The 26,305-nt window shown below is 38.8% G+C and overlaps 1 protein-coding gene across 1 annotated transcript in view; it reads left to right on the forward strand.

Annotated features, from left to right (window-relative positions):
- The first annotated feature begins 3,582 nt into the window (after nt 1–3,582).
- Nucleotides 3,583–26,305, forward strand: part of loxhd1b (lipoxygenase homology PLAT domains 1b) — a 32,035-nt gene continuing 9,312 nt past the window's right edge. The window contains exons 1-30 of the mRNA XM_072682608.1: nt 3,583–4,279; nt 5,023–5,137; nt 8,517–8,597; nt 8,873–9,057; nt 9,201–9,299; nt 9,602–9,750; nt 10,683–10,806; nt 11,265–11,515; nt 12,407–12,542; nt 12,701–12,861; nt 12,973–13,059; nt 13,152–13,287; nt 13,887–14,041; nt 14,148–14,308; nt 14,555–14,631; nt 15,623–15,819; nt 15,936–16,128; nt 16,247–16,407; nt 17,354–17,672; nt 18,510–18,661; nt 19,699–19,832; nt 20,034–20,179; nt 20,715–20,819; nt 20,938–21,066; nt 22,570–22,734; nt 24,466–24,647; nt 24,831–24,947; nt 25,167–25,329; nt 25,529–25,683; nt 26,054–26,263. Of these exons, the coding sequence (XP_072538709.1) occupies nt 3,583–4,279; nt 5,023–5,137; nt 8,517–8,597; nt 8,873–9,057; nt 9,201–9,299; nt 9,602–9,750; nt 10,683–10,806; nt 11,265–11,515; nt 12,407–12,542; nt 12,701–12,861; nt 12,973–13,059; nt 13,152–13,287; nt 13,887–14,041; nt 14,148–14,308; nt 14,555–14,631; nt 15,623–15,819; nt 15,936–16,128; nt 16,247–16,407; nt 17,354–17,672; nt 18,510–18,661; nt 19,699–19,832; nt 20,034–20,179; nt 20,715–20,819; nt 20,938–21,066; nt 22,570–22,734; nt 24,466–24,647; nt 24,831–24,947; nt 25,167–25,329; nt 25,529–25,683; nt 26,054–26,263 (5,142 nt within the window). The remainder of the gene's footprint in view (nt 4,280–5,022; nt 5,138–8,516; nt 8,598–8,872; nt 9,058–9,200; nt 9,300–9,601; nt 9,751–10,682; nt 10,807–11,264; nt 11,516–12,406; nt 12,543–12,700; nt 12,862–12,972; nt 13,060–13,151; nt 13,288–13,886; nt 14,042–14,147; nt 14,309–14,554; nt 14,632–15,622; nt 15,820–15,935; nt 16,129–16,246; nt 16,408–17,353; nt 17,673–18,509; nt 18,662–19,698; nt 19,833–20,033; nt 20,180–20,714; nt 20,820–20,937; nt 21,067–22,569; nt 22,735–24,465; nt 24,648–24,830; nt 24,948–25,166; nt 25,330–25,528; nt 25,684–26,053; nt 26,264–26,305) is intronic.

Genomic DNA, 26,305 nt, shown 5'->3' on the forward strand with positions numbered 1-26,305 from the left:
ACAAAGGACCAACAGCAAAGGAGGTAGGTGGTCATAGTGACCATAATTGGGTCAACTGTGTATGACAATCACTATTACATCACTATTATAATCACCACTACATAAAATTATTTCATTTTTCTTTCACTTTCTTAGTCCATCTAACAAAATAATTGTGCATTGGCATGTGAAAAGTATGTATTCAACAAAATATCAACAACAGAGATATAAAACCTCTACATACTTTCTACATGTGACATTATGCATGCATTCATGCATTTGCTTTTGATCGATATTAGCAAGGAAGTCTTATTGAAGTCACTGTGACGCACCATGGTCTAGAAGGAGACCAATGAACATTATTATGTGTCATTATTTGTTTTTGTTTTTTTCCCCTGTTAAAATGTCCAGAGTTTTTGGCTCAAGCTGAGATAACAAGGGAAAATGACACACACACCATTGCTGTGATTGAATCTGAGAATGAGCAGACGGTGCTACTGATCCTTTCCAGTTGTATAGTCAGTCAGGCTGACTGACACATGCAGAGACACATGATGATATCCAGAGCTTCAGGCGAGGAATCTGTCAACCTCTATGACCTACTAATTCTAAAGCAAACATTCTTAAGATTCAGGATGCGGACATAACTTTTGGTTTCTTAAACCGTGTTGGCTAAGGCTGGTTCCCATGCTTAAGATACTTTGATCGCTATTTACAAGTGTTGTAGCAAAGTAAATATGCTGTGTTTTACCAAAGCAAACATAAGTCCCATTTGTGCTGAATCCCAAACCTCAACTCCCATCCCATAGACCAAGCTCAAAAAGTGACAGCATCATAATATTGATTTCATCAATATCTCAAAACTGATCTAAAAACTGTTCATTTTCATGACACATACTGTTGTATGTTTTATTGCCTTAATAATAGCACATGATGAATGGGATAGGGTCACGACCTGCATTATAATCTGCGTATAGAAATAAAATATAGAGATTCAATTCTTCTACCTTTAAATCATCCATTTAAAATCCTGTTGGGCGGTTGGTGATACTGTGGACATCAGCTCTGCAACTCTGAAACATGCAGCTCTGAGACCTGAAACATTCACAGTCCAAATTCCGCTGGGACTTCATGGGATGTTGACTTAATACTAAATGCTTGCAGTCAAGTCCCTGTTTTGTGACAGAGCAGTGTTATTTGGGCCCTTGGGCAACAACACTAAAACCCCAGTTGCTCCTTGGGTGTTATATTGTGGTGCACCATCTCCTCGTCATTGTGTCACTGGGGAAAAGCAACTGATATGAATAAAGAAGCTCATACTCTGTTAACCCCTTAACACTCCACGGCCATTTTACACACTAAGGTGTATTACTCAGTACCTACAGGTACTTTTGTAGAAATCTATTGGGGCTATTCTTTAGTCAACAGGCTATATAATGAGGTTAAATGAATATAATGCTTTGGTATATATTATTGTGTCTATGTGTCTAGAGAATCAATGCCTTTTCCTACCTAAAGCAAGTGAAATATTAATTATATTTTTTTATAACTTTAATTTAATTGAACAAGTAAAGAAAGAAGATTTAGGACAGAATGAAGCTCCTGAAGAGAAAAGGAAGGGACATGACAGGCTATTTTTAGTCATCACTGACATAATGGCTATTTAGCATTCCGATCTGAAAAAGCGAAATCAGTTTTGATCACGCGTTTTAATGTTGTTTCCAAGTTTCACGTTCGCCAACATCATTGTTACCCCTTCAAATGGTATCAGTTAAATGGATTAGGCCACTTAGTCACCAGAATAGAACAGGAAAGCCTGTATGACGTAATTGGGTAAAATCATTCAGAACATTTGTTGGTAGATGGATTTCTAAATGAATTGTTATCATCGACGGAGGTGAACTGCTCTGGCAGAGGCTTAATGGCTGTGCTTCATTGATGGTTTCCTATTTACAGGGTTTTCATTTACTAAAGAATCAAACAAAAGCATCAAAGAAATAAAAGGAAAACTGAATGATGAGTCACTCCAGCACTGCCAAAGCCTCTAAAACAGTAATTCCATACTCCACAATTCACTACTGGTTAGATAACTACAATATTTGAGTCTTCCATAGGAAAAAATAGCACAGTAAAATAAAGCCTGAAGCTAGAGGGAGTCAGCTAGAATACAAAGTGGATAGCCCAACAAACATTTTGTGTACAATTCAGCAGAAACAAACACATACATAATAATAACCAAAAAAAGTATAGTGATGCTGCAGTAATTCATTTTCACTATAAGTCTGAAATGATTTTTCCCTGATATGAGTGCCCCCCCCTCCTCGGTTTCCAGCTGAGCTTCTGTAATTGTTCTCCTGATGCACAGTGTTTATTTGCAAAGTCTTTTCATTATCGTCTTTTATGTGAGGGAGGACATAGCTGTTTAGATTATTATCCTCTTGGATTTGTATAGAAAATAAGCACATGCGACAATGGAAAATGTGTTATCTAACCAGCACGCATACATCTCCAAGCTCCAGCCTAATGCTGACTATCACTGCTAACATCAGGCTTGCAGAACGTAAATGCTGACCCTGATGATACAGCGTGAAATAGAACATCAGTTGAAGAACTTAACGTCGAGGACTTCTGTGGTTCTAAGTATGGCACCACTTCCTTTCACTCCCTGCTGAAATTCCCAGCTTCCAAGGTCCTGACAATGAACCCATGGCTTCTTCTCAATAATAAACCCTGCTATTCAATCCCCAATCAAATGAACTGGTGTTGCTACTGTATATAATGACAGTTTGGGCCTTTAATGAGCTTGGCATAACTGCTTGCCAGTAATAGAAGACACAAAACTTAAGCTTTAAGTAGACAGTAGTCATTCAAAATGGGATTTGTTGAACTGGATTACAATGAAATTGTACTGGATTTTACACAGTTTGAAAAGAATACAATGTATGAACTGAATAAGCAAATACGAGCACACAAACCCCTTCACACATAATGCCAGACCATTTTTCATTGATACTGGAACAGGGCTGGGTTCGATTTCTGGATTCAGAAAACTGATCATGGGTGAATGTCTCCACCATCTGGTGGATATGAGTATATAACTATGTCAATAAAACCACAACCCTCATCTACTGCAATTCTTCTCCCTCAGCATCTTTCATTATCTGCATTTAAATGGCTATACAATATTATAATTTTGAACATATATTGCAGTATATGTAGTTAATAACTACGATGATTTTTTGACTACTTTTAATTTATTTGTTTATGATCTATAAACGCTCTTGCCCCTGAGTAAAAATACATGTTTTTTCCCATTAAAGAAAAAAACTTTCAAAGAATCTCCTTTACAACTGAACACCAGCAGTCTCCCAGTGCACGCCTGCATGACTGAGAGGTGGTAAATTTTAATGAGCCCAGTGACTTTGCTGTTTGGGACAGGGGAAGGCCCTGATGTGACAGCTCTCTTGTATCCAGGGGCCCTTGTGCTGTCTCCAATGACCTGTCCAGCTGGCAGGTCTCCCTAGCATCACAGGTCAGCCTTGGTGTCCTTCATCCGGACACGCAGCCAACAGTTAAAGTTACAAGGTAGTAAATAAATTAAAGATGCCCTCAAAAGGGAAAAAAAGGCGACAGGAGGACGAAACCGAAGAGGAAGAGTCAGACAGGGAGGAGAGGCAATCAAAGTTGAGAGGGAAACGCAAGAGCGACGGTCCAGATTCTAGAAGGAAGGGGAACACAAAAGAGGCTGACACGGAGAGTGATGCACCTGAGGTGAACAAGAGCAAGAAAAAAGGAGAAAGCGATAAAACCAGGAAGAAAAAGAGAAAGAAAGCCAAACAGGAGAATGGAGCAGAGGATGAGGAGGTGAGCAGAAGCGAAGCCACGAGCGAGGATGAACATAACAACAACAGACCAAAATCCAAGCCCAAGATCAAAAGTGCTGAGAAGTCGCCTGATGTGACTGAGGTCAGCAAAAAGGGCTCAAAGAAGAAGTCGTCTGTAAAAGGTGGCCAAGAAGGTGTGATGGGAGCAAAAGACAAAAAGTCCAAGGACGAAGGCAAGAAGCAGAAGAAGGCTGAAAAAGAGGAGCAAGAAGAAGAGGATGATGACTCTCCAAAGAAAAAGAAGGAGAAGAAGGCCAAGAAAGGGTCCACAGACAGTGACGATGAGAACAAGAAGGGCAAGGGCAAGAAAAAGAAAACAAAGAATGTTGACTACGTCGAGATCTACGAGAATGAGTTAAGGAACTATGAGCCAGAAAAGGTGGAGAACTATGAGGATGAATACCATAAGAAAAAGGGTAATGAATTACATTTGCAATGCTTTCTTTTAGCTACTGTCTCTTTTACGTCATTTGTTTAGTCTAACCATGCTTACTCTGGAATATTATAATTATCTTCAGAAAAGTTCCGAAAATTTCAAAATTTCTAATTCTGTTCTGATGTTAATGGAGCTTCTCTAAACACTATATAATTTTAACCTCACTGTTCTTCATGTAAAGACAGCTTGACAAGAGAATTCATCTCAAATGAAGTTGATGTATCTAATATTTCTCAATTGTTCATTATAGGTCAATTACAAAATTGTAGTAAAATTAGTAGCATAGTAACAGTAAAAGTTATTTCTTGTCACTTTAAACTTGTTTAAGCCATTAAGGCCTCGAAATAAGCAGAGAATCTAGACTGAAGTACTTAAATCAAGCAGAAAAATCTTTAAATCAAATATATCAAATGTAGAAATGTTTACAGCAGTCTCATAATGAGACATATTACATCATTAGATTCACTTGCCAAGCCTGTTCATGCGTTCAGCCTTGACATTTTGGTTATGCATGATGACACTGCACTTACCTGCTCTTTTCTGCAGCCTCTTCAGGCTGTGCTCTGCTAAAGTGATCTGAGCCTGTTTAGCATAGCCGTATGCTACTATTCTATGGAATCTAAATTATTCACTTGGACTCTTCCTGGAACATCCTCTAATGCATCAGCTGCTACTTAACACCAAAATGTCTAAAACTTTCTCTGTCAACACATACGCCCACAGTGTATGAGGTGGTCACCATCACAGGAGACGTAACCGGGGCGGGCACAGATGCCAATGTCTTTATCTCTCTTTTTGGGGAATATGGAATTACCCCCAAGTTGCACCTTGCCAGCAAGTGAGTCCATATCTAGTATCGTAGGTTTTACTGGAAAATAATAAGTGGTTGTAATCATTGAGGCTTAAGAATTTATGAAAATCATCTTTGAAAAAAAACAAAGTATTATGAAAACAGCTTAGACCTGTTTTCCCTTATCCTGATTGTAGTCAATGTGAACAAATAACATATAACGGCGTATGTATAACAAGTATATTCAAACTTTAATGGTAAACTTTTATCCCACCAACTGGAACTATGCAAACAATTCATAAATTCTTAATAATTCAACACAGTTTAAGGCAAATTTGCGATCGCTTCAGCATGCAGTTTGCATTAAACCATATGGTGGGGTATAAGCTTCCATCATTTGTTAGTTATACCAGCTTCACTGATGCAGTGCATAACTGAAACACACATAACAGACACTTAAGAAAATTGGTGTAAATAAGATACTTTGTCAAACTGTTGCTTAAGGGTTTAAAGGGATTGCATCATCATGAATGCTTTATCCTGATTTTGAATAGAAACCTAATGGATTGATGTTAACACTCCATTTCTGTTTTTTTTTCCAACCCCACAGCACTGAAAAGAGGTATGTAACTGCTATTTTCTGATGCATAAAACTGACTTTGTGCTGTGATGTTTGGGAACAAAATGTAACAGAACCTTTCATCAAGGCCTAATGGTTTATTTAGATATTCTTATTTCGCAGAACAATATAATACAAAAGATATCAACATTCTGTTAAACCCAAGAAAATGTTGCAGGATAATGTCATGAGCAATTAGCAAGTGTCCTCTTTATAAGAGGCTTGAATATCTGAATATTTACAATATTTTAATATTGAGAAAATCTGCTATAAATCAATATGAATCAATGAATCAATGCATGAATCCCGTCATTTCCTCTAATTTGAAATGTATGGCATGGAATCAATATATGACTATACTATTTCAAATCACATATAATTATATATGTTTATATAATTGCAAAATTGCATATATTAGGCACATGTTTTGGGCAGAACTGAGTATCAGGTATATTAGTTATGCACTTACTGAAAACATGGCCTTTGTATATCATTATCTTTACTATAATTCTTTACAGTGTATGTTTATATGTATGAGTAACAGCGACAATATACAGTTGCAAGAAAAAATAAGTGAACTCTTTGAAAGTACCTGGATTTTTTCAGTGATTACTAATAAAGTGTAGTCTGATCTTTATCCAAATCACAACTATAGACAAACACAAACACAAAGTTGTACTGTTCATGTCTTTTATAGAGCTGATTGAGTAAACATCCACAGTGCAGGCTAGAAAAAGTAAGTGAACCATTGAATGTAATGACTTCCTAATGTGTTTCAGTTCATCAGTATTTCTGGGATAACATGTAGGCACAGCCAACACAGCCTTTTCAGGTCAAACCACAGTGTCTCGATAGGGTTAAGATCAGGACTCTGACTTACCCATTTCAAAACACAAATCTTCTTCTTAAACCAGTCTTAAGTTGATTAACTTAATGTGCTTTGGGTCATTGTCTTCTTGCATCACCCAATGTCTCTTCAGCTTGAGGTCATGGAGTTCTGTTCTTACATTCTCCTGTAAAACATTTCCCTTAATGATTGTTAGGTGCCCAGGCCCTGAGGCGACACAGCAGTTCCAAACCATGTTTCACAGTTAGGATGAGATTTTGAGGTTGGTAAGCAGTGTTTGTTTTAGTCAGTTAGTCAGTGTTGTGGACAGCAGCGGCTTTATTCCTCTATTGTGTACAGTGTTTTTCTAATAGTGGACACATGAACAAAGGTGTTTGCAGTTCGTAGAGTCTTCAGCAGGTCTTTTGCTATTACGTGTAGGTTCCCTTTCACCTGTTTCAGGATTGCCTGTTATGCTTTGGAGTGATCTTAACTGAATGCTCACTCTTAGAAAGAATAGCAACAGGCACAAATTTTCTCCATTTGTAGACATATTTGTCTAACCATGGACTGATGTACTCCCAGGTCTTTAGCAATGCTTCTGTAGTCTTTACCAGCTTCATGTGGCTTTACAATAAGTCTTTTGAGGTCTCAAAGTTGTTTGCATTAAGGCAAGTTTCATACTAACCACTCTCTGTTGAGAAGAACAGATATGTCAGTAACTAGGCTTTGTGTACCTTTATTTAAAGGGCAAAACACCTATGAAACCCACAATTCCAATCTCACCTCCTTAATTGAAACACTGTTTGCCATTTAGCTCCTAAAGAAGTCATCACTTACTTTTTCTAACCTGCACTGTAGATGTTTACTTAATTTGCTCAACAAAAGACATGAACACTACAACTGTTTAATTAGTAGATCATTTTATTAGTAATCAATGCATAAATGCAGGTAATGCCAAAGGGTTTACTCACTTTTTCTTGCAGCAATAGGTCAGAGGTTTTCATACATCCATCCTATCATGACAATATTGGGCTTCTTTAATGACTTCTTTTAACTGCTGATGCTGAATGAGAGTATAACATACATGTGTAATGAAAAACAAATCCAACCACCTCGATCAGGCACTTTTGGTTGTTAGATTTTGGCAGAAATTTGTATGTTGGCTTTCTCTTCCCAGCAGAATTAGTAGAGTTCAATTTAATTTGTGGGTTTCCTGGCATAGGTCATAAGTGTTTTAGTTTTTACCCACATCTTTTCGATAGTGTTAAAGTCAGGACTTAAAGAAAGGCCATTCCAATATTAGTTTTAGCCTGCATAAGCCACTTTTGGTGTGTTTGGGGTCATTGTCAAGTTTTTAACCATCTAGCTGATTGAGTAATTCTAAGATACTTTTTTTTCCTCATTATCCCATTCACTGTGCAATACACCACTTCTCCACAAGGCTTTTTTTTCATGCTCAGCAGCAAACTTTAGTCAAGCTTGAAGGTGTCAATTTTGGAGCAGGGGCTTTTTTCTTCAATGGCAGCTTCACATTCCATTGCGATATAAAACTGCTTCACTGTAGTGCACTGCTTCACTGCAGTGACGCTGCTTTTCTAGCAACTTCCAGTTCCAAGCCTATGTCTTGGTGATTCTTGGATTGTTCCTGACCATTCATACCAGTTTGGATCCTCTTCCAGAACTTGTCAAAGTGGCTACACCATCCAGTGATTAAATACAGTTGTTTGAACTGATGATCTGAATCTGCAGTTGTTTAGAATGTGTGCAAATTTACAATTATCCCTCTCTGAGGTCTGACCTAAGTTTTCACACTTTACTGTATATCAAGTCCAATATTGAGGGTATGTAAACCACAACTGTATGTGAGGATATACACATAAGATTCTTTATGTCTGGAATTGCATTAATGGAAATATAGTCTGTGTAAAGCTTGAAGAAATATTTTTAACTTGATTCATTTGGATTAATTTTGTTTACAGAAATCGTACAGCTTTTGAGAAAGGCAAGACGGATGTCTTTCGGATAAAAACTCACAATGTCGGGACTTTAAAAAAGATTAGGTAAGATACACTCTTAAATATAAAGGTGCTACAAAGCGATTCCTTAAGAATAACCACTTTTGGTTGATTTTTGTAAAGGAGGCATGTGTGTGAACAAAACCAAATATGGTTCTTCTATGGCTTTGCCCAAAGTACCCTTTTGAGCACCTTTATTTTTAAGAGTGTAAAGCTCCTCTTTTATATCTGGGATATCTCCTTTGAAAACACTGTTCATGATATGCACTATGAACTTGTGAAGAAACATTTTTAAATGGTTTACTTTTGTGTTAATTAAGGATTGAACATGACAATACTGGTTTAAATGCCAGCTGGTTCTTGGACCGGGTGGTGGTGACAGACATGAACAGACCTCATTTGCGCTTTTACTTTGCCTGCAACAACTGGCTCAGCAAAAAGGAGGGTGATGGACTTTTTGTTCGGGACCTGCTGGGCTCTCTGGACCCCTCGGATATGCCAAAATGTGGGTTGTGCTTCCTACATCTTTACCGTCATTTGATTTAAATACATAGCTTGAAAGCTATTCTTATCTTTTCGGAGAGCAGCTACTCTGTATTGTCATTACAGTGCTTTTACAGTTTTTGTCTATTTTGTTTTTTTTTATAGATAATAAGTATGTTGTGAGTGTATTCACTGCAGATGTCAAGGGCAGTGGCACTGATGCTGATGTATTCATTAATATTTTTGGGGAAAATGGAGACACTGGTAAATAGCATGCCCACCACAATTCAACATTACCTAGTACATTTTATGTATATTAGCAATTACGTTTGTACACATCATTTACTCCTTACCTTCTAAGGGCCCACACTTCATTTCCTCCCATTCATTTCTGCATAACTCACATACTAGTTCCACAGTAGTTACTTATTAAGTCATTTATAGCAGATATTGAGTAGAAGATCTTAAGATGAACAACAGAGTATAAAGCCCAGGGTTCATCTGATTTAACGTTTAGCTGCGTTCAGTGTTCACCCGTGCATGCTTTACCCTTTTATTTCCCAAAGGTGAAAGGAGACTAGATAATGACAAAAACAATTTTGAGAGAGGAACAGAGGACAAGTTCACCATCGAAGCACCAAACCTGGGAAGAATACGGAAGATCACCATTGGCCACAACAACAAAGGCTCCTCAGCTGGATGGTTTGTGGAAAAGGTATAATGTCAGTTATTACTTTCATAGCAAAAATTATGTCTGGAACACTTAACCCCTAAACCATCCAAGGCGTATTACACATTAAGGTGTGTTACTACAGTAACTACAGGGACTAGTAATAGTAAAAACCTGCAATAATACTTTTGGCCCACCAGCGGGGCATAGGCCATTTAAGGGGTTAAACTATTTCCCATTTAAAACTGTACAAATGTCAATGATTTGAAACCTACTCTCAGCATGTCAATATTGATTCGTTATTTGAAGGTATATCTGCCACCAGTTTGTCAACTCCTTTGGTGCTCTCAAATCTATTCGAATATTTACAGACCCGAGAAGCATGACTCATATAATTAACTAATGAGTGTCATTACCATTCATTACCAAACTACCTGCGAGGTTTACATTTTCTTCTCTAAGATGAACCTTAAAACTCAGAATTTGTTGTCAGTGAAATTGTGCAACTCTTGGAATTGCCACTGTCACATACTGTCGCTATAGCTCCAGGAGGTATCCCAGTCTTTAAGGCTTGTGCATGTACCTTCTTTAGCATGTGTGTCATTCAAAGCACTTTAGGATGAAGTCATTCTCCCAGGCTGTAGTCACCTTATCTACGCTGAAAGGAAACACCACTCTACTTTAAGGGATTGTTTTTCCAATTCATGACCCACAACCGAGAGATTCACACATAGATTGCATACATTGACACCATGTATTCCAAACACACCTCCTATGTATGTACACAACTGTTAGTAGAAGTCTTTTAGACCTTTTTTATTAAGTAGTTGTCTTTTTTGTTATATATGTTATTTTTTTGACTACAGGATCAGCTAGGGGTAAATGTAAATCCTGCTGTTCCTGTAGTCAGACTAACTACTCAGAGTCTTTGAGCATGTGTCTCTATGTCACAGATGTTTGGTTTGCCTTCACTTTAGGTGGCATTGGATGATCTGGGAAATAAGGCCATGTATGAGTTCCCTGTAAGTCGCTGGTTTGCCATAGATGAGGATGACGGAAAGATTCAAAGGGATATTTTAGTAGGAGGAAGCCAGCCCACAGGTTGGTCACTTTTTGGTTTTACTGGTTCGAATTACATTTGAATTCAGTCAAGTCAAAGTTCTATCATTATGGAGGTTTTGTCTAAATGGCAGGTAAAAAAAAATAATTTTAATAAAAGTTCAGGAGAATGGTTAAATGAAAGGTTAAAACACTGACTTGCAAAGCATGAGGCATAAACCAAAAGTTTATGGTTGCTACCAACAAGAAAAATTTTCACTCAAGAAAGTTAAACTCACTGTTCCTACCTTTCTGCCTGATCTAAGAAATGGTCTAAGTCACTTAAGTTAAGGGAAAAAGATATCTGAATCTTTCAGTCAGTGTTTATCTCAGTCACATGGTCAAGCAGTCACGCTCTGGTTCACGCCACACTTTCTTTGTGTTATTGATTTTTGTTTCAGTGGGTTTGAGACTGACGCTTAGATTAACCTGATTGCACTGCCTGTAACCCTATCTTGCAGGCATTGTTTACAACGTGCAGGTGGTGACAGGGAATATCAGGGGCGCTGGCACCAACTCCAAAATCCAAATAATCATGCATGGCTCCAAGGGCTTAAAGAACAGTGGAAAGATCTTCCTGGAGGGTGGCAAATTTGAACGTGGCCTCACAGACATATTTAACATAGAAATTGCTGCTCTGCTGAGCCCTCTCAGTCGTGTTACGATTGGCCATGATAACGGAGGGGTTAATGCCGGGTGGTACTGTGATAAGGTGAGATATTCTGCCTGTTCCTGTTCAAGTAAGTACGTAGGTCCATGTTAGTTGATACTGGCATCTTCATTTCTGCAAATGAACCAATATCAATTTCACTTTCCTAGTTAATAATAATCTTGGATTAATGAGCTTTTTTTAATTTTATCTTTTATCTGGATCGTAAGGATACAGTTGGCCTATCTCAATATATCACAAACTCTAAATAAAGTAAAGTAATGACTTTCTATTCAAACATTTCCATCCACAACAGTGCAAAGAAACTGACATAGGCTACTGTGACTAGGAGTGGCATCGAAACAAGCAAAATAGAGAGATTTAACTTGGTCTGCTATTAGCAGAATCATCTTTACAGCCATTTGCAATCTTTGTAGGGCCGATTTGTTTATTGCTGTTCAGAGACGCTGTGCAGGATGAGCAGTGGCCCACCTAATGGGAGCTGAAATCTTTGTGCCACCCCAACGACATTCAGCATACATGTCTGGAAGTGCAAACACACTAGACTGTTCTGGTAAAGCAGTGTATAGGCTTTCGTCAGACCAGCTTTCCATTCAGCATTTCAGAATGTTAAAAGCAACCTTTGAAAAGCTGGGTGTCATTTTCAGACCATCCGAAGGGCCAGTTGTTTCGCCAGTCACCGGCCACCCGTACCAACTGATGATTCATGACAATTGAGAATAACCATTGCTTTATACAAGCTGGACACTTGTGCAGAGCAAAGGTTTGCAAAAGCACAGTGGATGCAATCTTGTTTACAAGCTTTTGTGTTATGCAATTTATGCGATATCACTTTTTGCATTGATGCACTCTTAACCTCTGACCTAGAGGCTTTGAGGTCATTGTCATGTTTGACCTTATTGTCATTGTCTTCGTGCTCTGATACCATTTCAGGTTGTGCTCTACTGCCCATTCACTGGGATTGAGCAGACCTTCCCTTGTTGTAGGTGGCTGGATGAGAATGAGGGAGATGGACTGATTGAGAGAGAACTGTATGAGATGGTCTCACTGCGGCAGAAAAGACAGAAGAGTGAGTAATTCCATTAAATACAGTTCATTCCAGACATTGAAGTCTCAGGCCACAATTCAACCAGCAGGACACAGATCCTCTGACAGTCTGGTTCTGGTTTTACCAGACTGCTCTTCCAGAACTTGCCCTGACATGGTTTATATCCCCCTGTTTCTCAGAGCATCCATGGTCACTTTGGATATGGACGTCCGATCTTCCCGGAGCGGGCACGGACGCCTCTATCCTCCTTCAGATCTATGGATATAAGGGCAAGTCAGATGAACTGAGGTTGAACAACAAAACAGACAATTTTGAGCAGGGTCAGCTTGACAAGTTTATGGTAATTATGGTGTTTTAGGAGACCAAAGATGTTCTTTCACAAACCAGAGAAATACATCAGTTTTGTCCATATCCACTGGTGAGTGAGTTCAATGTTGATTAATGCCCCTAGATTGAACTGCCTGATCTTGGAAAGTTGAGAAAGTTGCGAATCTGGCATGAGAAGAGAAATCCATTTGCAGGCTGGCATCTAAGCCGGGTAAGAACATGAACAAGAACAGAGTTATTTGATGTGTTAATGGTTTTGAAAATGAGGTTTGTGGCATGTAAGTAATTGGTTTGTCTCCAAAGGTGACACTGATGAAGACTTTAACGAAGGAGAAATTCAAATTCCCTTGTGAGCGCTGGCTAGATACAAATGAAGATGATAACGAAGTGGTTAGAGAGCTCCCTGCTATGGGGGACTTTATTGAAGAGCCACTGACAGGCAAGATGTCCACATGTTTCTTAAAGGAGTTTTCTAAAAGAAAAATGTCAATGTAATCAATTTGAATATATATATATATATATATATATATATATATATATATATATATATATATGTGTGTGTGTGTGTGTGTGTGTATGTATGTATGTGTGTATATATATACATATATAATATATATATAATATTTATTATTATTATTATTTTATTTTTATTTTTATTTTATTTTTTACAGATAACATAAACCAATAGCAAGTCTATTTTTTGGCTATCTTTGGCTAACTTATCCCCTTAAATAGTCTATGGCCTGGTGGTGGGCCGGAATATTTGGTAACACCAGTTTGTGCAGAAGTCCTTGCAGTCACTGAAAAACACAACTTAGTGCAGCATTAAGGGGTTAACAAACACTAAAACTATAAACAAATAACTGCACAGCTACAGCTTTTAATTATTTATGTGGACATAATGTAAGTGTATTTGCAAAAGACAATTTGTAGTATCAATCATTTGCTTTTGCCATTTCATTAACTATTACAAATGTTCTAACATTAAATGGGTTATTTATTATTTAGCATGAGCATAACAAATTTCTTTCATTGCAGTCATTAAGTATCGAGTTACAGTCTATACTGGAACTGTCAGTGGAAGTGGGACTGATGCCTCAGTCTTCTTGTGCCTGATTGGCGATTTAGGAGACACAGGTGACCGCATCTTGGTCAACTGCAAGAACAATGTGAACAAGTTTGAGAAGGGCAACGTAAGTAGTGACATTTTGAGCTGGACATTTATGAAATGCGAGACTTTTATATATATTTATACTCTGAGTTTTTTCCCCAAGACATATCATCTGTTTTCTTCCACAGGCTGATGAATTTATAATTGAGGCAGTGTATATTGGACAGGTGCGCAGGGTACGGATCGGCCATGATGGGAGAGGAGGAGGTTGTGGTTGGTTTCTAGACAAAGTCATGGTTAGAGAGGAAGGGCAGACTGAGTCCCAAGCTGTAGAGTTCCCATGCAACAGGTCAGTAGTGAATATGTGTGTAAATGGGTGGGAACTCCCAAGTCCTTGAGGGCCGGATTCCTGCACAGTTTTGGGCTTTTCCTGCTCAAGCACACCTGATTCAACTCAAAAACCTGAATGCCAGGTGTGTAAAAGCAGGAAAATCACCACACTGTGCTGGACTCCAGCCCCCAGTCCCCCCACCCCTGGCATAAAGCAATAAAATACTTTCAGTATTTTAAGTAAAGGGTCTCTTTATCAATTCAGATGGCTTGACCGCAATGAGGATGATGGTCAGATTGTTCGCGAGTTAGTCCCATTCGCTGATGGACAAAGACTCTTTAGTAAGTGTGTTTTTTGGGGGTTTTTTTTTGCGTATCAAAATGTTTGATGTTTAATGGAGTTATGTAATAACTAAAAGTTTGGGAGAAGGACCATGCCCAAACTCCATTGCTATGCACTATAAAACCGCTCCCCTCCCCTGCTCCTCCTGATGGTCCATTTATGCTCAACATCTGCCTGGCAAAAGGGGGTCTGGCATGGTCTTTACTTCACAAACAAGTTTCTAAGTGCAGTGTTTCTTAAATCTTCCATGGAGATCACCAGCCCTGCAACACCAACAACTGTTGGGGCATGAAATATTTAAAACTGTGCAGGTCAGTATTTTTTTAATTACAGGGACACCATGCCACTATGTCAATAATAATTATTCTAGTGAATTAACGTATGTCACCTGTGAAATTCAGCAAAGCAAATACAATCATGTATTGTCCTGTTTACCATTTGGGCTTTTGCTATTCAGTTTTATTATGCATATTTTCAAAATGATTGTCCTGTTTACCATTGACACGCTTTTGGTCTATGCTTAGACCTAATCTGCATCTGACCCTTAGCGTGCGCTTAGGTCAGTTTATGTACTGATCAAACAGACAATAAACCATCATCTACCAGAAGTCTCTTCAAGAGAACCACCGAAAGCAATTGCTATGTCCTCACAAGGAAGGAAATGTGCCAGGTTACTAAGGAACGTACCAATAAATCCTAGGAGCTCATTTTAAATGGCTGTTTGGCAGAGTGTCCTTCAAGCACTACAGTAATCAGTGAGCATGTGGCAGTGGAAGTGGGTTACTGGCTATAAAGAGCAGACATGAGCAGCCTTGGCCTTCCTAGGCTGATGGCACTGCCTTGCAACTAAAAACCAACTTACCTTTGGAATTGGACACACTGTGTGAAAATCAATGCAAAAACAGTTGAATAATAGACAACATGGTTAAGGAAATGGTAAGCTTACCTTTACAGTACTTTGCTTATTAACTTTGAAAGTTTTGGTTTCAGATGTCAGCTATCATATTGCAGTAAAGACAGGCAACATCAGCGGGGGCAGCTCAGACTCCAAGGTCTTTGTGAAGTTATATGGAGAGAAGGGTGACACCAGTAGAATGATGCTGGTTGTCTCTGACAATAACCTGGGGAACTACTTTGAAACTGGGCGGGTGGATATCTTCACAGTCGAGACGTATGACATTGGACAAGTGCGTATCCCTTAGTGGCAGTAGTAACTGTGAGAACTGTAACATAAGAAAGACCACTGTTGGCAATCAATCGCTGAAAAGTAACTTTTTTTCTTTTCTTCTTTTTTTAAACTCAGATCAGCCGTCTGATGATAGGCCACACTAACGAAGGCATGAGGGCAGGCTGGTTTTTAGACAGTGTGCAGATCATGGTGCCCAACCATGGCAAACACTACATGTTTCCCAGCCATCGCTGGCTCTCTGAAGATGAGGCTGATGGCAAAACTGAAGTGGAGATCTACCCAAGTGAAATACTGGACCTAGAAGAATGTACTCACTTACATTGTCATCATTAGTTTTATTTTTTTGTAAGTGGCTTTTCAAAGTTTGTTCTTTGCCAGAATAGCCAGAACTTCAGCTATGTCTCTTGTATTTTTTTTTCACCCAGTGAAAAACTATGAGATTACAATGTTTACGGGTGACGTGTTTGCAGCAGGAACCAATGCCAATGTTTTTATCCAAATATATGGAGACCAAGGAAAGACGGAAGTTATCACCTTGAAAAGCAGGTCAAATAACTTTGAGAGAGGGACTAGTGACATATTCAAGGTAATGACTGATGTTTATGGATTTTGGAAGTATCAGCCAATGATATTTTGTGCTGCCTTCTGTCTTATTTTAAATTGGCCTATAAATATTTAATAGTGCTTTTGGGTGACGTCTGCTGAAGCCAGATGTCCATGAGCACACATTCACAAGTGCCACATTAAAGACATTTAAATGAACAATAATTAACATTTAAATACTACAGATTCAACAATTAGTATGTCCACATCTCCTCTGTGTTTGTACTATTTATATATGTAATATATGAAAGAGAAATTTCTTTTCTTTTAATATTAGGCTTTTTTTTTAAATTATTTCACTAAACTGTTCTTTTTCTGAGGAAGAAAAACATTAGCAACGCCTGCCTAATACTGAGTAGGCCCTCCTTGTAACCCCACAACATTCGAGGCATGGACTGTGGAATGTGTCCCATAGTATCTGGCACCACAACTTTAGCAGCAGATACTTAAGTCCACTAAATTGTGAGAAGGGGCCTTTAATGAGCCTTAGGTGCCCATGACCACCTTTCTTGCTTTTAACACATTGACTTCAAGAATTAACTGTTCACTTGCTGCTTAATGTATCCCACCCACTGAGAGATGGCACTGTAGATAAAGAAAATTCATGTGTTTCGTTTCACCTGTCGATTCTTTAAGAATCCGGTGCACATGTCAAAACATACCTTCAGTCACTGTGGCCAAACAACTTGAAAACTTTGTCGAGCAAGTGTTGATTATATATTAATTATATTATATATTAAGAATAAGATAAATACAACAACAAATGAGCAAACACCTACATTTGTAGAATTCTGTTCACACAAGAAGGGTCCCCTGTCTGCAAAAAGAACTAGAACCTTCTTGGTCTACATGATTAATATCACTATAAAATAACTTTCAAGTCTAGAACACAAACCATGAGACACCTTTTGCCCCTTTCTCTGGAACAGGTAGAGGCTAAAGACGTGGGAAACATCTTCAAGGTCCGCATTGGTCACGATGGAACAGGGATTGGTGCTGGATGGTATTTGGAGAAGGTAGACATAAAGTACCTGGTCATGGCCATGGTGAAGAAAGAGAAGAAAGAGGACAAAAAGAAAAACAAAAAGAAGAAAAAGAAGGAGGAGGACGAGGACGAGGAAGGCGAAGAGGTGATGCAGGAGGTGGTGAAGACGCTTTCCTTCCCTTGCGATCGCTGGCTAGCTGAAGATGAGGAGGATGGGGAGCTGGTTGTTGAGCTTCTACCTGAAGACAATGAGGAGCTAGAAGGTAAAGAAATGCATTCAAGGCCTTTATTTGCTTGTACAGACATATATTAATTGCATTTCCCACCCTTTCCATTTTAAAGTGTTTAGAATTGTTACATATTTATAAACTATGTTATACTAGCCAACCAACAGAAATACTCCCCCCAGCATGAGCATGCTAGCTAGTTAAATTAGCAAGCACCTAACTAAGCTAGCTCTGTACACAAGGCTTATTTATACTTTTCTGATGGTAATGGCTGCACATTGTTGACAATGCATATGTCATGATACACTGATATGTGAACAAAACCTCCGCCTGTTTCAAAGTAGGACTACATATCGGCTATTTGCTACAAACATTAATGTTAAATACTGTATTTTTAGCTTTCTACTTTACTAAAAGTACAGTGTGCCTATGGATCACGTATTTGATCACGTCACATAATTGTAATACTTTGGATTTGAGATGCACAAAACATTTTTTAACTATAACCATTTTTATATGTATGCTCCTATAATCCCTCAATAGCCCAAATCAACACGTTTGCTCATTAAACCCTCGCGCACAACTCAAGAGGTTTAAATTTAGTTCTCCTTTGTCTGTAACTATCCCTAAATTGATGGTGAAATAGTGAGGTTTTATCCATGTATTATGTATCAATGGAATCAAAATTTCAAAAGTTGACCCACCCATTGGTTGTGGCAGCATTGTATAAAGCACAAAACTCTAACTAGCTCCTTTCTACCCTTTTCAAGTGTGTCATGCTAAACCACTAAGAAACCTTTAATGGAACAGTCCAGTCTGCTTGTGAAAGAAAGATAGTTATTTCTTTATTTTTGCAATAATTGCTATTCAAAGAGGTCACATACGAAGTGAGTGTCTTCACGGGGGACATGATGGGTGTTGGGACCGATTCCAATGTTTACATCAACATCTATGGCGAGAGAGGTGACACTGGAGAGCGCCCCCTGAAGAAATCCAACAACGTCAATAAATTTGAACGAGGCCAGGTAAGTGAGACTCGCATTACATGATGCCCTTAATGTAAGCTACCGCTGACAACGAGATGAGGTGCCACTGCTATGAGACTGACCTCTAACCAACAGGAAGAAACCGGGGAACCTGATCGAGTCCCTCCTGTTATTCAAAGTAGATGTTCTGGTATTCTCTTACTCATCTGTTAATGTGAGCTAATCTATAATTCATGTCACACATTCAGCATAGCCCTCTGAATCAGGTCGGTTCTGCACGTCCAATCAGACAACCAGTCTGTTCTGAATTTTTAAGGCAGGCAGATGGCAACAAACTCTACTTCCTTTCCTGCACATTTGAATACGGTGTTGTGAGACAATAATTACCAATTACAGAAAGCTTTGCTTGATTGCCATAGGGTGTTATAACCAGCAATGGTAAGAAAATGATTATTCACTTTTTCACTCAGGGGCTTGTACATTTCAAAAGGGATTGTACATTTCATAGATATACAACGCACACCTTTACTGTACGATATAATGCTCCTGTAATAGCTTAAATAAATAAAGGAATAAAGAGAGACTGGAAATCAGTCATGTAAAAGTTCATTAAACTTTATTAAACCAGTAAGCCTTTTACAAGTGATTCCAAACATTTGAATAAAATGTGAGCCCTTTAATTTGACAAGTGATTCCTCATGTTTGAATGGTACGGTCTAGGCATTTTTGAACACCTAGGGTTGGTTTCCCAGACAGGGATTAGACCTAGATCTGGACTACCTTGTCCTGTCAATGGTCATGGACTCCATGAATCACTTGTCATATTAAAGGCCTCACATTTTATTAATTCAATTTTACTTTGGAGAATCACCATTCAGACCACCATGCTCCCTGATCCCTGTCTAGGAAACTGGTCAATAGTGTTTAACATGTCTTTTAACAGACCGCCTTGTTTATCTACTATGCATTGTTTAATATAGTTTTATTTTTTTATTATTTGTTCCTTAACCAAATAGTTTTTTACGAATCAATCAAAATTAATTAATCAAAATGATACTGTAATTACATCAACCCAGGAAGACGTGTTCTCCATATCAGCGGCTGATCTGGGGTCTTTGAAAAAGCTAAGGATTCGTCACAGTAACAGCCGAACCAACTCGGCCTGGTACCTGGACAGAGTGGAGATTGTTGACACTAATGAAGACGTCACGTGAGTGAAAGTAAAAATTATGCTATCATAGATAATACAATAGAGCAGAGGTTCTGAATCCTGATCCTGTCCGCTGGTCTGCACATTTACTGTTTCCATGAGTGTGTTAGAGCAGGGACAACACCTCAATGTGTACATCAGGTAGTACTCAAACTACTATAGCAGATAGTATTCTTAGATGTTCCAATTGGATCCCAACAGGTATTACTTTCCATGCAACCGCTGGCTGGCTGTAGATGAAGACGATGGGCAGATTGCCAGAGAGCTGGTGCCTGTGGATGAGGCCTTCATGAAGAAGGATGAAGATGAGGAAGGCTCAGGAGCTACTCTAGGGCTTGAGCAGAAAGGTGAGGATGATCACTGGAGGCACTTTAACATCATGCTTTCACCATTAAGGATAACTATCCTTATATAGTGTACTATACACACTGATCAGCCATAACATTAGCACCACTGGCAGGTGAAGTCAAAAACTACAGTGGCATCTTTCAAGGGGTGGGGATATATTAGGCAGCAAGGTCAGTTCTTGAAGGTGATATGTTGTTAAAAGCAGGAAAAATAAGCAAGCATCAGAATCTGAACCACTTTGAAATGACCAAATTGTGATGGCTAGACGACTACGTCAGAGCATCTCCAATGGCCATCCGGTGATCGGGCGACAGGGTCATAGGCACCTTAGGCTTATTGATGTGATCCATGGAGTTCCTATTTACAATTTACAGAATCTGCTGCTTAAAGGTTCTGCTGCTAATCAGTAGATCTGTAGTGGGGCCACAAAGGGGACATACTCAATATTAGGCAGGTGGTGCTTATGTTATGGCTAATCAGTGTATGTTGCCAAGGGAAGGTGTCTCTCAAATGTACATTATCACTTTTTTGCAGCCATGTCAACAACATACACACTGAGGATCAAGACCGGCGAAAAGAAATATGCTGGAACCGATGCCAATGTTTTTGCAATTCTTTATGGAGAGTATGATGACACAGGTTAAAAGTCATACAGTATATCAGTGCAGCTATTTGAAGTAAGACAAAGTGCTCTATGGTTTAAAATTCTGCTTTCTTGACACATTGCCTACTCTTTATTCTTTTGTAAATCTTATAGGAATTATTAACCTGAAGGCCTGTAAGTCTCATAAGAATAAGTTTGAGCAAGGAATGATTGACGAGTTCACTGTGGAAGCCGTTGATCTGGGAGAACTTCAGAAGCTCAGAATTGGACACGACGGCAGAGGTGAGCCTTGGGAGCATTGAACTCGAAAAGTAAAAAGAACCAGTTCAATTCAGCCACAATTTTGTAAAAGCGAAGGTGAAATGAACGAGCCACTGTGACAGGGACAACTGAACAAGCCTTTGTGCTGACAGGATGCAGTCGGCTGCTTCTAAAAGCTGCTAGTAAAGACAACCTGTCTGGTATCAAGTTGCCTGGCAACCTTACAGGAACTCTGTCCCGCTATTCATGTTTGATTAGTTGTCGATGGAGCTCTTAAAGGGTCCATTTAGAGGCTTTGAAGCTGCAGAGAAAGGAAGCAAATCGCTCAGTTATCACTCAAATCTAGGTGTACTACAGACAGGTACATTTACTGCTACAAAGAGTCTCTATGTGTATCATGTAGCAGTGGTTGGAAGTCTTTTCCAGTGTGCACAATTGATCACAATTTGAGAAAGTTTTGAATCACCATTTAAATAATCAAAATCAGTGTTTTCTGTGAAATGCAGTCAGGTTTATAAGTATTTGGACAACGACACACTTTTTGTCACTTTGCCTCTGCACACCACCTCAGTGGATCTTAAATGAAGTAATCAATATGTAATTGAAGTGTAGATTTTCACGCCTTCCACGAACAAAACAACTGAGCTCCATGAAGCCAGAGAGGCTTGAATAGCAAAAGTCCACACACACGCACAATCCCAGCCCTCTTGAACGGCGTCAGGCATGTTCGTGTCAATGCTCAAGTTACAGAACATCAGTCATACTGGGTTGACCGAGGCTGCTGCCCTCTCACCAGCCGAGCCTGATTTACAAACATTTAAGTGTTGCTTCAATAATTGAAATGCTGGGTTTCCGCCCTTGAGATGCTTTACCAGGCCTTTACTGCAGCCTCCTTCAGTTGTTGTTCATTTTTTGTCTTTCTGTCGTTAGTTTTCTTCCATTGACGGCCTGTCCATGCCATAACAGTGCCTCCACCATGTTTGGCAGATGATGTGGAACCAGTTAATCTTGGTTTAGTCTATTCAAAGACTCTTGTTTCAGAACTAGGCTGCTTTCTTTAAATGTGTTGTATCAGCCTAATCAAGTCTTACTGTTCTTCAGTGTGACCAGTGCTTCACATCTTGAACTAAATATTAATAATTATATTCATGAAATCGTCTCTTGATGGTAGGCTTTGGCGAGTATATTCCTACGTCCTTTAGAGTGATCTTAACTTGACTAGGTGTGATGTAGGGCCAACAAAGACAGAATTCTGCCTTCATCTACTTTAGCTGTCTTCCGTGGTCTTCCAGTTTCAGAACAAAAATCTATTTTTTAATTGTTTATTATTATTAATTTGTTCTTGTTGTTCTCAAAATATTAAACTGTAATATTTAAATGTACATGTTAACAAGTATAACATGACCAGTGACCCAAAACATTCAAACAATGCTATAATCGATCCTGATTATTGCAGTCTTGAGACCGAAGCTTAATATAATTGAGTAAATATGACACTGACAGTCACTCTTGCTTCCCATGCAGGGGGGTCATCTGGTTGGTTCTTGGACTGGGTGGAGATTAATGCACCTTCCCAAGGTCAGAAACTCTGTTTCCCATGTGGGCGTTGGCTGGATAAGAGAGAAGATGATGGAGCAATAGTAAGAGACTTGTACCCAGCTGAACTGCAGACTGAGGTTTACACTCCATGTAAGAAACAATCCATCTTAAATTGTATATTCAACAACCAGTAAAAAAAAGTAAGGAAAAAGGTAGCTGTTTACCTACATGACCCCAGTGTGACTGCCCCTTCTGCACTGCCCTCATGTCTGGTGATGTTCCTACCTGCTGAGTTGTCCTCACCTGAGGTTTCTTAAGACACTTATTAGATTGTTAGTCTAATTAGAAGTGGTGCAGGAAAATCAGGATCACCTGAAATACTGTACAAAGGTCACAGACAATTTTGAATATAAATGCAAAACCCTCAATCAGTGTTTTTCAGATCAGAAGCTGGAGCTTGATTTTCTCTGATTTCTGAAAGATAAAAGCTTTAAGTGCTGTTCTGTTTCTGATGAGGGAAGTTTTGATGGTCTACTAGGTCCTGCTCAGTTTCTAGAAGTTCCATTTTCCCTGGACAAAATATCTTTTACTGTGAATAGCTAAGCAAGTAAGGAATGACCTGTTTTCCAAAAGGTATAAAATTGAAGATGACACATTTCTTGAATATTTTAAGCAAGGTTACTTTTTTATTTCCATCTTATAAAATAACAAAAAAGGAAAGGGCCCAAAGCAAGGGCTAAGTACTGACCATGGGCACCCTCCATGGTCAGTACTTAGTAGCAAGTATTAAGTAGTGGCTAGGAGTTCAGCTCTTGTTTGAGGGATTTTCACCCATTCTTCCTTGCAGAGGGTTTCTAGTTCTGTGTGATGCTTGGACTGCTATGCATGCACTGCTCTTTTCAGCACTGTACAAAGATTTTTAATGATGTTTAGGCCAAAGGACTGTGTTTTCCTGCTGTAGAAGCCATTCTGTTTTGATTTTTAGCTATTATTATTTTGTTAACAGATGCTGTGATGTTTACTGCCAGAATTTATGCTTATGTTATCATGAAATGTCATGGAACTTTTTTCTCCAAACATGCCTTTTTTAAATTGTGGCCAAAAAGTTACATTTTAACATCATCAGTCCAAAGGACTTGTTTCCAAAATGAGTCAAGCTTGTATAAAAGATCCTGAATTTTGTGGTAAAGGCACAGAAATATCTGTGAATATCATATTTGTGCATGTGCCACTGTGCAGGAGAGATCATCAGCACTACTTCAGAATTTGCTAAATCATCCTAAAACGTTTGCAGTCAAACAGGGTTTTTAAATTGCCTTTCTAGCAATCGTTTTTTTGCAAACAAACGTTTTTTTGGTCACACAGATCCCGATTGACCTCCACTGTTCCTGTGAACTGCAATTTCTTAATTATATTATGAACTGAGAAAACAGCTACTTGAAGACACTTTGTTATTTTCTGATATCCTACTCCTGCTTTGTTAGCGTTGATTATTTTAATGTCCCGAGTGCTAGGCAGCTGCTTAGAGGAGCATTTGGCTGCTGATTGTTGGGACAAGGTTTGAGGAGTGAGAGTATTTATAAAGCTTTGGAATTTGCATCACCTGGGCACGAAGACTGTGAACAAGCCATAGCTATAACAAGCTAATTAAGGTCTCAGACCTTGGTAAAAGTTATTTAAAAGCTTAAATCTCTTAAATTTGCATGATGCTCCTTTCTTTTGTCACTCTTTCTATCCTGCTTAAAATGTTGAAAAGAATGTTTTATTTTTAACTTTATGCAGTTTGGAGATCAGTTCATTGTCCACTCCTTGGGGAAACCAGGGGTGCCCAAACATTATTATAAAGTGCTGATAAACAGTGTCCTTCTTTTCCCTCTACAGTTGTGCCTTATGAGATAACGGTCTTCACAAGCGATGTCTTTGGAGCAGGGACGGACGCAGATGTCTTTATTGTTCTCTATGGACAGAATGGAATTTGCACTCAGCAGAAGTATCTTTGTGTGAATAAGAGAGAAAGGCGCATGTACTTTGAGAGGAGAGCAGAGGACATGTTTATTGTTGAGGTCAGTGGAGTACATTCAATGCTTCCACATTTTGGAATGTTTTTAATGAATGTCTTCTGTGAAAGTCTACCTCAGCAAAGGTCTTCTGTCTATCAGTTATGGTCTACAATAATGCATTGTGGAAAATGTGATCAGGTGAATGTATTTCTGACTCCAACAAAATAATACACTGCAAACATGTAGCTGGAAGATATAGGTGACATCAGTGAGAAGATTCGCATTGGACATGACAACAGCGGCACAAACCCTGGATGGCATCTAGACAGAGTGGAAATCAGAAGGCTTTTAAGGAAAGGAAAGGTAACTTGTGTTTTTTTTTTGTTTTGTTTTTTTGCTTAATTTTATTAACTATAAAATTATTGAATTTCAGCCACACAGTTGTCTATACAGTTATACATTTGAATCCCCAATTCTCCACCTCAGAGTTTTATCCCAACAGTGATACTATATATATACTATACAATACATTACCTGACATTTAAGGTTAGAAGATTCTCTGAAGATTGCATTCCTTTTTAGGGCTCAGAGACTACCATCTTTCCATGTGAGCGATGGCTGGCTAAGTCTGAGGACGACGGTGAAACAGTGAGAGAGCTGGTACCTTCAGACATCATCACAGAAAAGCTCTTAAGAGATGGAACTCTGAGGACCACGGAGACAGAGGTGGATGATGCACTGGAGAGTAGGTTCTGCTTTTCTAACAGACTGTTAAAGACATACACACCCACACACACACACGTTTTTGACAACAACTAGCTTTATATCATGTTAAATAAAACACAATTAGGCAGGTAGTTGTGTTTAGATCTAGTAATTATTAAGGAACAGTTACCAATGTGTCTTTTTCTGAGAGCAGTTTCCTTTGTTCTGCAATTCTCCAGCTCACACTTACAAAGTATCTGTGAGAACAGGTGACATGTATGGAGCAGGTACGGATGCCAACGTGTTCCTAACCATCTACGGAGATCTTGGTGACACAGGAGAACGCAAACTCAGCAAATCGGAGAGCAGCAAAAACAAGTTTGAGAGAGGAGCAGTACGTCTTGTACTATAAACTATAATAAAATATATTCTTAGAGCAATGTAACGTACTTGATTTTAGTGATCCTCAACATTCTCCCAAAATCCTCATGAGAATGTAATGCATTGAATTTACTCAGATGGTCACATAATGTCCCATGAATATACATCAGTTTTCAAAGCTTCTTGTTTTGTAATATAGTTTTACTCATGTAAAACTGTGTGCACATTTCAATCCAATAAAATCAACAAATAATCTTTTCAGCACATTTTTTTATTCAGATTGTCCCCAGACATCTTTTGAGCACTGTATGTTATAAAATGTTTATTCGTTAACTCAGTTATTGCACGTCAGTTTGTCACTGAATGTCAACTTTTCATTGTAGGTTGATAAGTTCAGCATCGAAGCTGTGGACCTGGGTCAGATCTTTAAAATCAAAGTGCGCCATGATAATTCTATGGTAGGTGCAGATTGGTACTTGGACCAGGTAGAAATTGTGGATGTGGACACAGAGGAGGTCTACATGTTCTTATGTGAGAGGTGGCTTTCGAAAAAGAAAGAAGATAAACGGATCGACAGAACATTTTTCGTCAAGGTGAGGTTGCACTCAGTTCCTCTACATACATTTTGCACTCCC

Source organism: Salminus brasiliensis, chromosome 6 (assembly GCF_030463535.1).
Source record: "Salminus brasiliensis chromosome 6, fSalBra1.hap2, whole genome shotgun sequence".
Classification (NCBI taxonomy): Eukaryota; Metazoa; Chordata; class Actinopteri; order Characiformes; family Bryconidae; genus Salminus; species Salminus brasiliensis.